Source organism: Sebastes fasciatus, chromosome 21 (assembly GCF_043250625.1).
Source record: "Sebastes fasciatus isolate fSebFas1 chromosome 21, fSebFas1.pri, whole genome shotgun sequence".
Lineage (NCBI taxonomy): Eukaryota > Metazoa > Chordata > Actinopteri > Perciformes > Sebastidae > Sebastes > Sebastes fasciatus.
In genome coordinates, this window is record NC_133815.1 from 7,564,981 (window position 1) to 7,578,038 (window position 13,058).

At 39.2% G+C, this 13,058-nt stretch overlaps 3 protein-coding genes across 8 annotated transcripts in view; 2 read left to right on the top strand and 1 right to left on the bottom strand.

Moving 5' to 3' along the window:
* asap1b (ArfGAP with SH3 domain, ankyrin repeat and PH domain 1b) overlaps positions 1 to 4,827 on the top strand; it is a 64,664-nt gene extending 59,837 nt beyond the window's left edge. For all 4 annotated transcript variants that reach the window (XM_074622480.1, XM_074622483.1, XM_074622481.1 and 1 more), the window contains 5 exons: positions 1,359 to 1,437; positions 1,556 to 1,620; positions 1,696 to 2,249; positions 2,558 to 2,680; positions 3,408 to 4,827. In XM_074622480.1, the coding sequence (XP_074478581.1) occupies positions 1,359 to 1,437; positions 1,556 to 1,620; positions 1,696 to 2,249; positions 2,558 to 2,680; positions 3,408 to 3,482 (896 nt within the window). In that variant the 3' untranslated portion in view covers positions 3,483 to 4,827. The remainder of the gene's footprint in view (positions 1 to 1,358; positions 1,438 to 1,555; positions 1,621 to 1,695; positions 2,250 to 2,557; positions 2,681 to 3,407) is intronic.
* A 1,225-nt stretch (positions 4,828 to 6,052) lies between these two features.
* On the bottom strand, positions 6,053 to 8,183 carry eef1a1l3 (eukaryotic translation elongation factor 1 alpha 1, like 3). Its single transcript, XM_074622485.1, has 7 exons — positions 8,024 to 8,183; positions 7,772 to 7,951; positions 7,403 to 7,699; positions 7,182 to 7,332; positions 6,782 to 7,038; positions 6,464 to 6,698; positions 6,053 to 6,375 (listed from the first exon to the last, which is right to left on the bottom strand). Exons 1-7 carry the CDS (start codon positions 8,165 to 8,167, stop codon positions 6,266 to 6,268), a joined length of 1,374 nt encoding a protein of 457 aa, XP_074478586.1. The 5' UTR covers positions 8,168 to 8,183; the 3' UTR covers positions 6,053 to 6,265.
* Positions 8,184 to 10,140: 1,957 nt separating this feature from the next.
* fam49bb (family with sequence similarity 49 member Bb) overlaps positions 10,141 to 13,058 on the top strand; it is a 37,471-nt gene continuing 34,553 nt past the window's right edge. For 2 of the 3 annotated variants that reach the window (XM_074621439.1, XM_074621441.1), the window contains exon 1: positions 10,141 to 10,301. The gene's annotated coding sequence lies outside the window, so the exon portion shown is untranslated. The remainder of the gene's footprint in view (positions 10,302 to 13,058) is intronic. The other variant, XM_074621440.1, reaches the window with a different exon arrangement.

Consider the following 13,058-nt stretch of genomic DNA (forward strand, 5'->3'; position numbering starts at 1 on the left):
AATGAATTAAATGTTTAGAGATTTCTTAAGAGTTTGAGGGTTTTTAATTTAGAGTCGTACAGACTAGTGGAAGCTTTTTTTATGTCTCTTTGTGCAGTTTAAAGGTATGTTGAATGATAGTCTGACTCATTACATGGACACGTGTAGGGCTCCAACCAACAGTTATTTTAATTATGGACTAATCTGTTTTTTTTTAATCAATTCGATTAATATTCGGTTTTAAAGAAAATTTTTATTTTTCACATTTATTCTAAAGTCCAAGGTGACAATTTAGCAAATAATTCAGTTTACTATCACATAAAATAAAATAAAAGCAGCAAATCCTCACACAAAAACTGGAACTACACATTTTTTGGGGATTTTTTATTCATAAATTACTTCAACAATTAATTGATTATCAAAATATATATTTATTATTATTATTATTATTATTATTATTATAATTATTATATAAATATATTATTATTATATAAATATTATCCTCTCAGATGTAGAAACATAATTAACCTTCTCCAAAGACTGATGGCTGATTTAACTAAACTACACCTGATCAGTTATATATCTTCAAAACATATTTTCACTACTACTACTTCAAACAGACTTCCACTCCACATGCTATTTCTTTATTAACATGTTTCTAAAACACAAAGCCATAGTGGATTAATGCCAATGACTATTTCATAAAAATTACAGCTACATTTTCCAGGATTTTTATGTGCCTTTAAAGATATTTTTTCTTTTTTTCATGCTCAAGGTATTAAACCCTCGGCTTGATGCTACGTCCAATTCATATGTGATGGATGGTTTAAATGGGAAAGATTCCCCTGTTTACGACTTCTGAGAATTCACACCACCTCAACTATTTACCCAATAATCATACTTTCAAACTGCACAAAGAGATATCCATAAGTTTGACTCTTTAAAGCATCAACTAGTTTAACTCTGGTTGATGTACAGTGAAAATAAAAGTGATCTTGTAGCCACCACTTTGGAGACAAAAGAAGACAAACACACCTCAGTCATCTTACCTGCAATCTTGTGTCCTTTATGTGTATAATGGGGGTATTTTTTACTGTTATTCCACTTTTATCATTTGTCCTCTGTGGTGTTTTGTGCATTCTGTGTCACCCGTACAGTAAACACCCAACCACTTTAAATTAAACGATGACACTTTATTGCACAACCTCCAAATAACACGGGCTCATGGAAAGCTCAGCCAGATGACGCCTCCCTCATTATTTATTTTAATCATCACAGCATGTTAATTTATTTCCACATTTATATTCAATTAATCTTCTGGGTTAGCGCTCTGTTACGGTGTTGAGTAATCTGTGTCGTCGTCAATGTCGATGTTGTAGGAAGCGACTCCACCCCTCCTCCTGTCAGCAAGATGTCTCCTATTTCTAACAAGTTTGAAGGGATTCCTCAGCCGCAAAGGTACCAAAATAAAACTGAAAATCACAGTGAAATTATAGGCCTGAAATGTATTGCATCACTGGCTATGATGAAATGTATTCTAGCTGATGAGGCACACTCTTGTTTTTTCTTTTCCCAGCACTACTTCAAGCAACACAAAGTCTACACTTGGTCCAAGGGTTCTTCCCAAACTACCTCAGAAAGGTACCGTCTTTATCCAGTTTTCATTTTGATGCGAGCTGTTGAATGAAGTACTAAACTGTCTGCGTCTCTCTCCAGTGGCATTGCGGAAGATCGATACCATACACCACCCGTCTATGGATAAGCCCAGCCTTCCTCCAGAGGTCTTCCAGAAGTCCCCGCCGGCGATCGAAACCCCGCAGAAGGCTCCTCTGGCGGACCGGCCTCACCTGGGAGACCTGCCCCCCAAACCGCAGCCGTCTGATCTTCCTCCTAAACCTGGAGAACTTCCCCCGAAACCGCAGCTCTCCGACCTCCCTCCTAAACCTCAGCTGGGAGACCTCCCGCCCAAACCCCAGCTCAAAGACCTGCCTCCCAAGCCTCATCTCGCCGACATCCCCCCTAAACCTGGAACCGTCGAGTCCGCTCCCAGGCCGCCTCCCAGTGAGACGGTGCAAAGGCCTCAAACGCAACCGCCGCCTCCGCCTCAACCTCAGCCTCAACCGCAGCCGCAACCGCAGTCTCAAGACTCACCGTCACCCAATCAGCAAGTAAATATAGGGACCCCCACCCAACAAGCTGCTGAAGACACCAACGGGACCCCTACAGGGACTGCAGAGACACCAGTACCCCTCCCGAGGAAAATCAATACGGTATGAACATGCTTCTTTTTCTTCTTGGCTACCGAGCTACTACTTCTTTATTACTCCTTTTTAACGGTCCAGTGTGTCGGATTTTGCACGCAATGGCTCACATTACCACAGTCTGGGAAAGGGAGGAGTGAGCGGAGGGGTACTCAGTTGGTTGCAATCTGCAACTCCACCACTAGATGCCGCCAAATCCTGCACACTGAACCTTTAAATATTTCTGGTCACCTTTGGTTTTCTAAACTAAATGAAAGTTACCTGAGAGAAGGTTTTGTTAACTCTGATAATAACAGTTTTGTTATTTTTACGTCCAGGGGAAGAGCAAAGCCCGTCGAGTGAAGACGATCTACGACTGCCAGGCTGACAACGACGACGAACTGACTTTTGTTGAAGGAGAGGTGATTATAGTTACAGGAGAGGAGGACCAGGAGTGGTGGGTGAGTGCAGCTTCAATACTACACTCTGTTCTTCCATGTTTGTTTTTGTTATTTCTAGCTCTTCTTGTTCCTCTTTGAACAAAAACACTGAATGCCACTTTGTGCCGTTTTTCTCACATGTTCTCTTTTACTTTTTATGTATTGACTCAATTAAACCAAACATGTGCTTTGTTCTCCAAGATACAAAAACATTGCACCGTACAATATCCATGAATTAAACAAAGAACATGCCGTAACATAATCATCATATGAACCCGGAAGCAGTATTTTTATGAGGGGAAAAAATATGTAAAAATTAATTTATGGCAATGAGAAACATCCAAACAAAGAGACAAATATATTATTATTATTATTAGTAGTAGTAGTAGTAGTAGTAGTAGTAGTAGTAGTAGTAGTAGTAATCGTAATAATAGTATTTTTTTTAGGCTGATACTGATATTGATATATAAATTAAATTGCAATACATTGGCAAATACTCTTTACAATACTTTTCTTTTTATCTAAACAGACATTCCTGATTTAAGAATCCTTAAATTAGTTTGCTAAAAATAAATAAATAAATAAAATAAAAGAGAAGAAAAAAAATGTAAAAATTAATTTATGGCAAGGAGAAACAGCTAAACAAACAGAGAAATAATAATAATAATAAATAAATAAATAAGTGAGTGGAAAATAAATTGAAAATTCATTAAAATAATAATAATCATGTTCTCTTTTCCACTTCCAGATCGGGCACATTGAAGGAGCTCCGGAGAGAAAAGGGGTGTTCCCCATGTCTTTTGTGCACATCCTGAGTGACTGACAGTCGGAGAGACTTGCACTACGCCTCTCCCTAAACTGAGAGGTCCTGTAAATAGCTATCATAACACCTCTTGTCACTCGACAAGTGTCCTAAAGAAGAAAAAAAACAACCAACAACAATGAAGAAGAAGAAGAAGAAACCCAAGAAGGCTCATCTAGCCATGGATGCCTCATCCATGCTGTACAAAGAATGTGTGTATTCTTCCTTTACCAGTATTATCTTAACCCTATAGCACGGCTGTGACGAAGCCACTCTCAAAACCCTAGCACTTACCTAAAGTCTATGTTTATGCTGTTACTGTGTATATATGTATGTAAATATATATATTTGTGTGTGAGTGTATATACATGTTTTATTGTACAAAACATGTACCATTGCTCTCTCTCTCTCTCTCTCTGCCTGTCGGATTAAGCGTCAGGGCGGTAGACTTTGAATTTTATCTGTATTGATTTTACTGGCCCTCGAGTAATTATCAGCTTATATTTCTGGACAAATAAGAAAAGGAATGTGAAATAGATCACGTCACTATATTTGTCTCTGTTTACCACCATAGTTGATTGCAGAGGCTGGAGTCTCCCACTGACATCCCCCCCCCTCCCTCCCCGAGATGAAAACATTAAATGTACTCCTTGTTCTTGCTTGCTTTGTGTGTACACGTATTCTGGTTGTTTTACAGTATAGAAACCTGCTGCTACTGTGTGGTGGAATATCAAAGCCTGTGGTTCACTGTAGGTCACTAATTTACTCCTTGTTACACTGTTCACTGTACGTATGCAGCTCTGTGTGTGAACTCGACGCCATCTCCACAGTCCTCTGACCTTTCTCTGTGCATGGTGTAACAATGACTGGAATTGAGTGGAGTGCTGCGTTCAAAGACGCTCACCTCAGGGGTTTGAAGAGCCACTATATTTAAGCAGGACTACACAAAAAAAAAAACGGTATCCTGTTGTTAAAGCCACTATTAATGACAAGTACGGGGAAACTCAAGAGGACATCTTAGCAATAACTTGATTTTCTTGACAGGCTAGAAATTTCACATTTTACCTGTGTTCACAATTCAGTGTCTTGTTTAAAAAAGAAAAAAAACCAAAAAAAAAACCTCATGAGCTTGAAATTTTTTTTTTAAGTTTGAATCATGTAATATCATTCCATGTTATACTGGATCCAGTACATTTCCAGGTTTGCCTGTGAACCAGAGATGTCTTTTAGAAGCACGGTGGACTTTGTAAAAGGCTGGAGAGCCCGATGTATTTTCACCCAGTCCTCACTGACTTGCAGTTTTTCCCTCCATGTTAAGGAACAAACCCATCAAACCCATTGTATCATTAAAAGTGCTGTACTTAAACTCTGAGCCTGATCTTTTGATTTATAGACACTGGACCTCATGCAGCAATTTTCTCTTAATTTTCTGTTAAGAGAAAAAATAAAAACTCCAGATGCACCAAATGTTATTAACCATCCAAATCTGCTCTGAATGATGAGTCCCACTTGATCATAAACTGGAGGTGTGTGGTCGATTATTTTATTATTAGCATAGGTAACGTCCCCTAAACACTACAGTATATAAGGGCAGGTGCTGTGTGAAAATATTCCAACACAGAATTGGAGAGATGCCACCAAAAAATGTCTGTAAGGAAGAACTTCAGTAGTGAAACTGAGGTACAGAAACTTAGTGATTTTCAAGAGCGTCTGTACTGGCATTGTTGGAAAATCAAAAAGCATCTAAGAGCAGCATGTAAGCCAGTCAGAAAGTGAAGACACACAATATCATCCAGTTTTTATAGACTTCATTGGGACCAATAATATTTGATATATTCTCATGTTTATGATCCTCAAATTTAAAACTTGTTTCCTTGCATAGGACAAGCAATTTGTGGACTGAAAACCAGATGTTTCTCATCTTAGTAAGGGTGCTCTCGATCACCTGTAAAATATTCTTAAGAGCAAAAATAAGCATTGGTGAATCTCAGAAACCAATGGGTACTAACAAAATAACATTGTGTACGAATAAAAATATAGGAAATTTGTATATCACTTCCTGCATGAGGCTCAATATTATGTGGTTTTAAGATCCGTTTGTGCTTCCAATAAGAATTCAAAAACTTGTATTAGGAAAAGTGTATTTTTAAGCATCTTATTGAAGTTACTGTTAGACTCAAGATAAAAAAAAAAGTCAAAGCAGACATTTGGGAAATGTGCCATTCCCATTCTGGAGGAGAGTTAGCTTAGAGAAGATCAATACCATTCATGTCTGTTCAACGTAACCAAGACCAAGCAGTGGTGGATTGTACAATTTTGAGGTACTTTAATTTTATGCTGCCGTTTTCAGTCTTTAAACAAAGCTAGTTGGTTGCAGTAGCTTCATATTTACCCTTCAGGAATGATTGTATTTCCCAAAATGTCCAACTACTCCTGTAAGGAGGACAAACTGAAGGCTGAACTCTAGTTTCAAATTCTCTTTTCCACACCTTGACGTGGTTTAAACCAACTTTCAAAAAGACATTTAAAGTATTTCTAACTTCCCACATTAACTACAGTTCAAGAACATTCAAGACAAAAGTTATTCAAATAAACATGAATCTTTATTTTGTTATCTCAACAATTCACATTTCAACCAAAAGTTTCCATCCAATGCTTACAGCTTCTTTTGGATTTAACATTAACAAAGAAATAATCACTTAAACATAAATACTTTGTGTTACAACACAAAAATAGCATTTTACCAAATAAAAAACTGTTCACAAAGCAGCCATACCAGAATGTACTGGTAAACAAAAGCAAAATTATTTGCACACTTGGGATTTTGGGGGAAGTTTTGACCCTTGTTCCTTCTTCACCGACTTGATGACGCCTACAGCGACCGTCTGCTTCAGGTCTCGGGCTGCAAAGCGACCTGGGAAGAACAACAAAATTAATTGTAAAAACACTGCAAAAGACAACATGGGGGAGATTTCTTTTAGACTTAAAGTGGATTGGCTTACCTAAGGGAGGGTATGTGAAGAAGCTCTCCACACACATGGGCTTGATGGGAACCAGTTTGACCGTAGCAGCGTCTCCAGACATCAACGTCTGCGGCTGGTCCTCCAGTTTGTTGCCCGTGCGTCGGTCCAGCTTCTCCTTCAGCTCAGCAAAGCGACAGGTGACGTGGGCGGTGTGGCAGTCTAGGACTGGAGAGTAGCCCACTTTGACCTTCCCTGGGTGGTTCAGGATGATCACCTAAAGACATAAAAAAACACATCAGCACAGGGAGGGGGAAGAACAACTACAAATACAAGTATCAATTTAAACTCTGAACCAACCTGAGCTTCAAAGCTGCTGACATCCGATGGAGGATCCTGCTGGGCGTTGCCAGCCACGTCCCCACGCCGCAGGTTCTTGACCGCCACGTTCTTAATGTTGAAGCCAACATTGTATCCCGGCAGAGCCGCCTGCAGCCCCTGGTGGTGCATCTCAATGGACTTTACCTCAGCAGTTATCTTGGCGGGGGAGAACATCAGGGTCATGCCAGGTTTGAGGACGCCAGTTTCAATCTTACCCACTGGCACGGTCCCGACTCCTGAGAGGAAGAACAAAGCAGTCATTAAAGTCAGTTTCTTCCCCTCTGCTGCACCTGGGCCTCATTTTCTTGATTGGAGCCAATCAGGCTTTGAACCAAAGAGTCAGGGCAACTTAAAAATGACATGATTGAGCATTTCTAACCTCCAATTTTGTAGACATCCTGCAGAGGTAATCGAAGGGGCTTGTTGATGGTGCGTAGTGGTGGGTGAATGGAGTCCAGGACTTCTAGTAGAGTTCGCCCACTTGCGTTCCCTTCCCTACGTCTGGATTTCCAGCCTTGGAACCAGGGCATCTGTAGAAAGAGACATTATGTTCAAAGTGTTGCATATCCTTGGATATTTTAAACTAAAAGCCATCATTACCTTCTGAGTTGCAGTGATCATGTTCTCCCCGGTCCAGCCAGAGATCGGAACAAAGGGCACGGTGTTGGGGTCGTAGCCGATCTTCTTGAGGAAGCCGTTCACGCCTCGCACCACTTCGTCAAAGCGTTTCTGGCTGTAAGGCGGTTCAGTCAGGTCCATCTTGTTAACACACACTATCATCTGCTTCACACCCAGAGTGTACGCCAGCAGGGCGTGCTCTCTGGTCTGACCGCTTCTGGACACGCCGGCCTCAAACTCTCCTTTAGCTGCAGACACCACCAGGACGGCCACATCAGCCTGAAAACAATGATGTATAGGTGAAAAAATATAACTTATACAAAGAAAGTTATGCACTTTAGTGCTGCTTACCTGTGAGGTCCCTGTTATCATGTTTTTAATGAAGTCCCGGTGGCCAGGAGCATCAATTATAGTCATGGAGTATTTCTGTGTGTTGAATTTCAGCAGCGAGATATCAATGGTGATTCCTCGCTCCCGCTCAGCTTTCAGCTTGTCCAACACCCAGGCAAACTTGAAGGAGCTCTTCCCCATCTGTAAAAGAACACACAATAAGTCTGATATCAGGTTTTTAAGTGTTTCACAGCAGGTTTTTCCTTTACTCACCTGTGCTGAAGCTTTCTCAAACTTCTCCAGCCTCCTCTGGTCGATGCCACCACACTTGTAGACGAGGTGTCCGGTGGTGGTCGACTTGCCGCTGTCGACATGACCGATAACCACCACATTAACATGAATCTTCTCCTTGGCCATGGTTGAATCTGAGTTTTCTCAATCAAACAAGTAGCTTCTGAGATGAAATGACCCAAGTTCACGCTTTTAAATTCTTCTGTTAAATGAACATGACCAGCCACCATGCAGCGGCTTTATAAGCTCCACCTGGACACACAGGACACGTGATTGAACACAGGTGTGCTGCTTGATTGAGCTTAATTGGTGACTGTTCGGTAAAAGCTGAATATTTGATGCTTGAAGTAGCTTGAACACAAAGAGAATTAAATGCTGGGAAGCTAAAAGAATTCCTCAGAAATGTTTTTTTTTCCTGTGAACAGCAGTGAGAAGGATTAAATTATGTTTCATCAATGTGCAGCAACAGTTTCAGTCGGTTAATGATCTCACATTACAGCCAATAAAATATTTTTTTTATTTATGAGACTGCTGATTGTAGAAGTTTAAATGTGTCCTTGTGCATATAAAATGGGAAAATGAGGGGCTAAATAAAGATAAGATAAAATAAGATAATCCTTTATTAGTCCCACAGCAGGGAAATTTGCAGGATTACAGCAGCAAAGGGGTACAGTGCAAACAACAAGAGGCATCAGTAAAATACATAACAGGATGTAATAAATAAATAAGCAAGTAAACAATAAAGATATTGTCAGTGAGTAAACAGCAAAAAACAAGATATAACTCCACCAATTGTGCAAAGAAAAAAATACTGTTTCTACCAGGGAGAATGCTCTCTAATAAATGTCTCATTTCATCCTTGAAATTACAGACTTATTAGATAAAATTTAAGTCCTTTTTCAAGTGAACATGTTTCCTAACCGCAAACTTTTATTTCATAACGCAGAATACATTTATTTATTTTCTCATTCTAGTCTTTTTTAAAACTTTAGTTCCTATCTAATTATGTTGAATTGAACCAAGAGTGTTATACTTTGCATATTGTATCATAATTATGTTTGAAGAGCTTTTTCAGAGCTCTGTTAGTTTGCTTTGAAAACTCAAACATTACAGTAGATCAAAGTGTCGGTTGCTAGGCAACTAACACATTCTCCTAATTAGCATTCAACCTAATATAACCCACTGTGTTTGTAATTTGAAGTTAACTTCTTAATTAAAGTCCTTCTTCATCTATTGTTTCACCCTGTTATCGTTTCATCTACAGCAGGGGTCAGCAACCTTTACTAGCAAAAGAGACATTTTAGGCACAAAAAAAAAAAAATCTGTCAGGAGCCGCAAAACATTTGCAGTGAGGTATGGGCCACATTGAGGGGAAAAGAAATCTGAGATTTTGAGAATAAAGTCATAACTTTACAAAAAAAAAGTCGTAATACTACGAGAATAAAGTCAGAACTTTACAAAAAAAGAGTCGTAATATTACGAGAATAAAGTCACAACTTTACGAGAAAAAAAGTCGGAATATAACGAGAATAAAGTCATAATATTACGAGAAAAAAGTCAGAAGTTTACGAGAAAAAAGTCATTATATGAAAATAAAGTCATAATATTACGAGAAAAAAGTCATAACTTTACGAGAAACAAAGTCATAACTTTACGATCAAAAAAGTCGTAATATTAAGAGAATAAAGTCATAACTTTCGAGAAAAAAAGAAAATAACACGTAAAATTACTACTTTATAATATTATGACTTTATTCTCAAAATCTCAGATTTATTTTTTTTGCCTAAAATGTCTCTTTTGATGGTAAAGGTTGCTGACCCCTGCACTAGGTCTATGTGGTTGGTTCAGGTGAAGGAGACACACCGGTTCTGACCTAAACCGCTTCTACCGGTCAGAGGTCCTAATTAAAGCCGCGGTGAGACACATATTAATAGGCTAAGGTCAGTAGTAATCCGGTAGGAAGCCAACGTTAGAACACAGCACCGGGTCTCTTCTGACCGGGCGGGTCTATCTCCACATAGCTCAGGAAGGTGTATAACTCCCCGCCCTCCGCCCTCCGCGCTCAGAAGGTAAAACAAACCGAGCCCACACTCTCGTTTGACGACCACAATGACGCTCAATAACTAACCCGGAAACAGCAACCAGCAACCAGCAAATCGCTGCTTTTCTTCTTCTGTTTCAGCTTTCAGCCTCCCGGACCGGACCGCTGGCTTCCTCTAGCGTGGTGGTGTCCAGACGGGTTTTCTCTACGAGCATCAAGGTAAAAAACACAGTAAATTACTCACTTTGTGTCCTTTTCTTCTGCCTTTCTCCTCTAACAGCATTAACTGTCCAACGGGTTAACGGTTGCATTCAGTCCGGCTTTGTTTTTACAATTTTGTTCCTTTAGTATGAAAATTAGTGATGAATTATACACGTGTTTAATCAAACTCAAACGTATCTTGAAGTTACTGTAAAATACAAAATAGTGTGACATTTTGTGTTGTGTGTATTTTGTTTTAAGTTACACCCTCGATGCTCCGTTAACTTCCCCTTTTTTCAGACCTACAGTCGCAAGGTAGACGTGAGGCTACACCGCTAACTAGATTTTCCTATATTTGGCCAGAGGCATTGAACGTTACATGCTTGGCCCCCATGTATTACTAGTGGCAGGTTAATATCAGGTGTGTTTACAACAGGTGATGTATTCAGGTTTATACTAACCTAGTGTGGCTCGGATTAACACTGCAGTGAATGATGCACCTTTATAAAGGAAATGCACACACTGACAGCTGGATTAAACTGCTTTGTCTTTGAGGATTTTTCATTCTTATAAGTGCATGATAATAAAGAAATGTCACAGGTTCCCTGGCATGTATTAGGGTCATTTACTTAAGTAAAAGTAGCAGTACCATAATATACAAATACTCCTGAAATCCTGAGTTCAAACTCTTACAAAGTACATAATCAGGTAATTTTACTTTAGAAAAAGTAGCAATACTATAATGTAGAAATACTCCTGAAGTCTTGGATGAGTAAAATGTACTACTATTATATGATTGGGTAATTGGGTAATCATGCATGAGGTTTCATTCACTTTTAAAATCTGACTCTGCAAAATGTTTAGTAGGCTGTCAAATAAATGTAGGGGCACAAAAAGTGCAATATTTCCCTCTGAAATGTTGTATAAAGTTGCATTAAAGGAAATGCACACACTGACAGCTGGTTTAAACTGGTTTGTCTTTGATTATTTTCATTCTTATCATGATGCATTATGCATGATGATAAAAAAAATGTCACAGGTTTCCAAAACTCTGGTCCTGGCAAGTATTAGGGTCATTTACTTAAGTAAAAGTAGCAGTACTATAATGTAGAAATTCTCCTCAAGTCTTGAAATCAAACTCTTACATGAGTAAAATATACTACAATTATATTATTGGGTTATTATTATTGTTGTATTAAGATCCAAGCAATAATTTAATGTTGTCGCTGGTCTAATTTTAGCAGTTTTTTATATGTTTGATAGTTTAATTTACTCATACACTTGTAAAATCTGACTCTGCAAAATGTTTAGTAGGCTGACTATAGTTTTCAAATAAATGAAGGGGCACAAAAAGTGCAACATTTCTCTCTGAAACGTTGCATTAAATGGAATTATTCAAGAACCTGTACTTCAAAATTGTACTTTAGGACAATACTCGAGTAATTGTACTTCGATGTATTCCACCACAGGGCTGATAAACTGATAAACCTGTCACCTGTAATTCCATTTGAACGTTGCAAATTTTTCTATTTGCATCAGTCGTCTGCACAACTCAACCCTAGCGTGGAAGTGTCTGCGTTTCCTTTTCGCCCCAGTCTCTGCAAAGGTCCTGAAAGTGGAAGTGAGACGTCCCAGAAAGCCTGTTGGGCAAGTGCAACTCTGATGTGGTCGTGATGCAACGTCTACATCACATTTGTCTCAAAAGTCTCACAGTGTCTGGTTGTGCAAATTGGGCGAATTGTGCTTGTTAGACATGAATTCAGAGAGATTATACTGGGACCTTTACCTCCTCATGTCACCATGTTTTAGGGGTGAAACGACTACTACTATTAATGGCATGCTGCACTTTCTGTGTCAGGAAATCTGTATTTACTGCAAGCCAGTGTAATAAGGTCTCAATCTGTCACATCAAACCCAGTTTTGCTGTGTGAAACAACATGCCTCCAGGTTATTTGTCCTCTTTTGCAATGTGTCTTCCTTATATCTGTCATTGCACATTTTGAAAGAAGGAAGTATCACCTTTCTCTGTCTTCTTTAACAGACGTGTGCTCTCATAGTTTGAGTCAGTGTAGACTTAGCTTAGCTGGAAAAGACATGGCAAATACCTGACTGGTGCCCCAGTTGCAGGGCTGTGAGACATGGTACAACTTGTCTTGCCATGTCTCATTTCTTTCTCTTTCTGCAGTGGTGTGAAGAGATGTTAGTCTAGAGCTAATTCTTCCTTATTTTGCATGTAAAGGTTGCAGCAGCAGTTGCAAAGATTGCAAAAGTGAGGGGAGAGACTGCTTACAACAAGAAAGGGAGTTCTGGTGTTGAGCATTAGTGGGTTCAGGAAGCAGGAGCTTTTTCTCACAGTTCCTTGGCATGTGGAACAAGCATGAAATGAAAATATGGCATTTGGCACCATGTATTCCCTCATAAAAAAACCCAGTCTAATGCAGGTGGAGGCATGCAGGTACTTTTAGGCATTCTTAGAAATTAAACATGTATTGAATGCAAATATTGTCAAAAAAAAGCAAACACTATAATAGGAAAGGTTTCTATTTTCAGCTTTTACATGTCACTTTTTAGTTATAATCTGGTTGTAATCTTGTCATACAGCTTTTGGCTCCCAGTCTCTTTCTACGTGAGGACATTGTTGACATTAGATAAGACATTTGTCAGCGCTTTACGTCACTGTTTGCATTATGGGTACTTAAATAACAATAGGGGCAGAGATGTGTTGATTCTGATTAAAAGAGTCCGTCATAGAGCGCTGCAGGGAAGACGTATTTT

Excerpts from the sequence above, each read along its gene's own strand:
- eef1a1l3 (XM_074622485.1), bottom strand. The coding sequence starts at position 8,167 with ATGGCCAAGGAGAAGATTCATGTTAATGTGGTGGTTATCGGTCATGTC. Across the intron at positions 7,039-7,181 it reads GGATGTCTACAAAATTGGAG|GAGTCGGGACCGTGCCAGTG; the intron begins GTTAGAAATGCT and ends TCTTCCTCTCAG. Across the intron at positions 6,699-6,781 it reads TCAGCAGCTTTGAAGCTCAG|GTGATCATCCTGAACCACCC; the intron begins GTTGGTTCAGAG and ends TTATGTCTTTAG.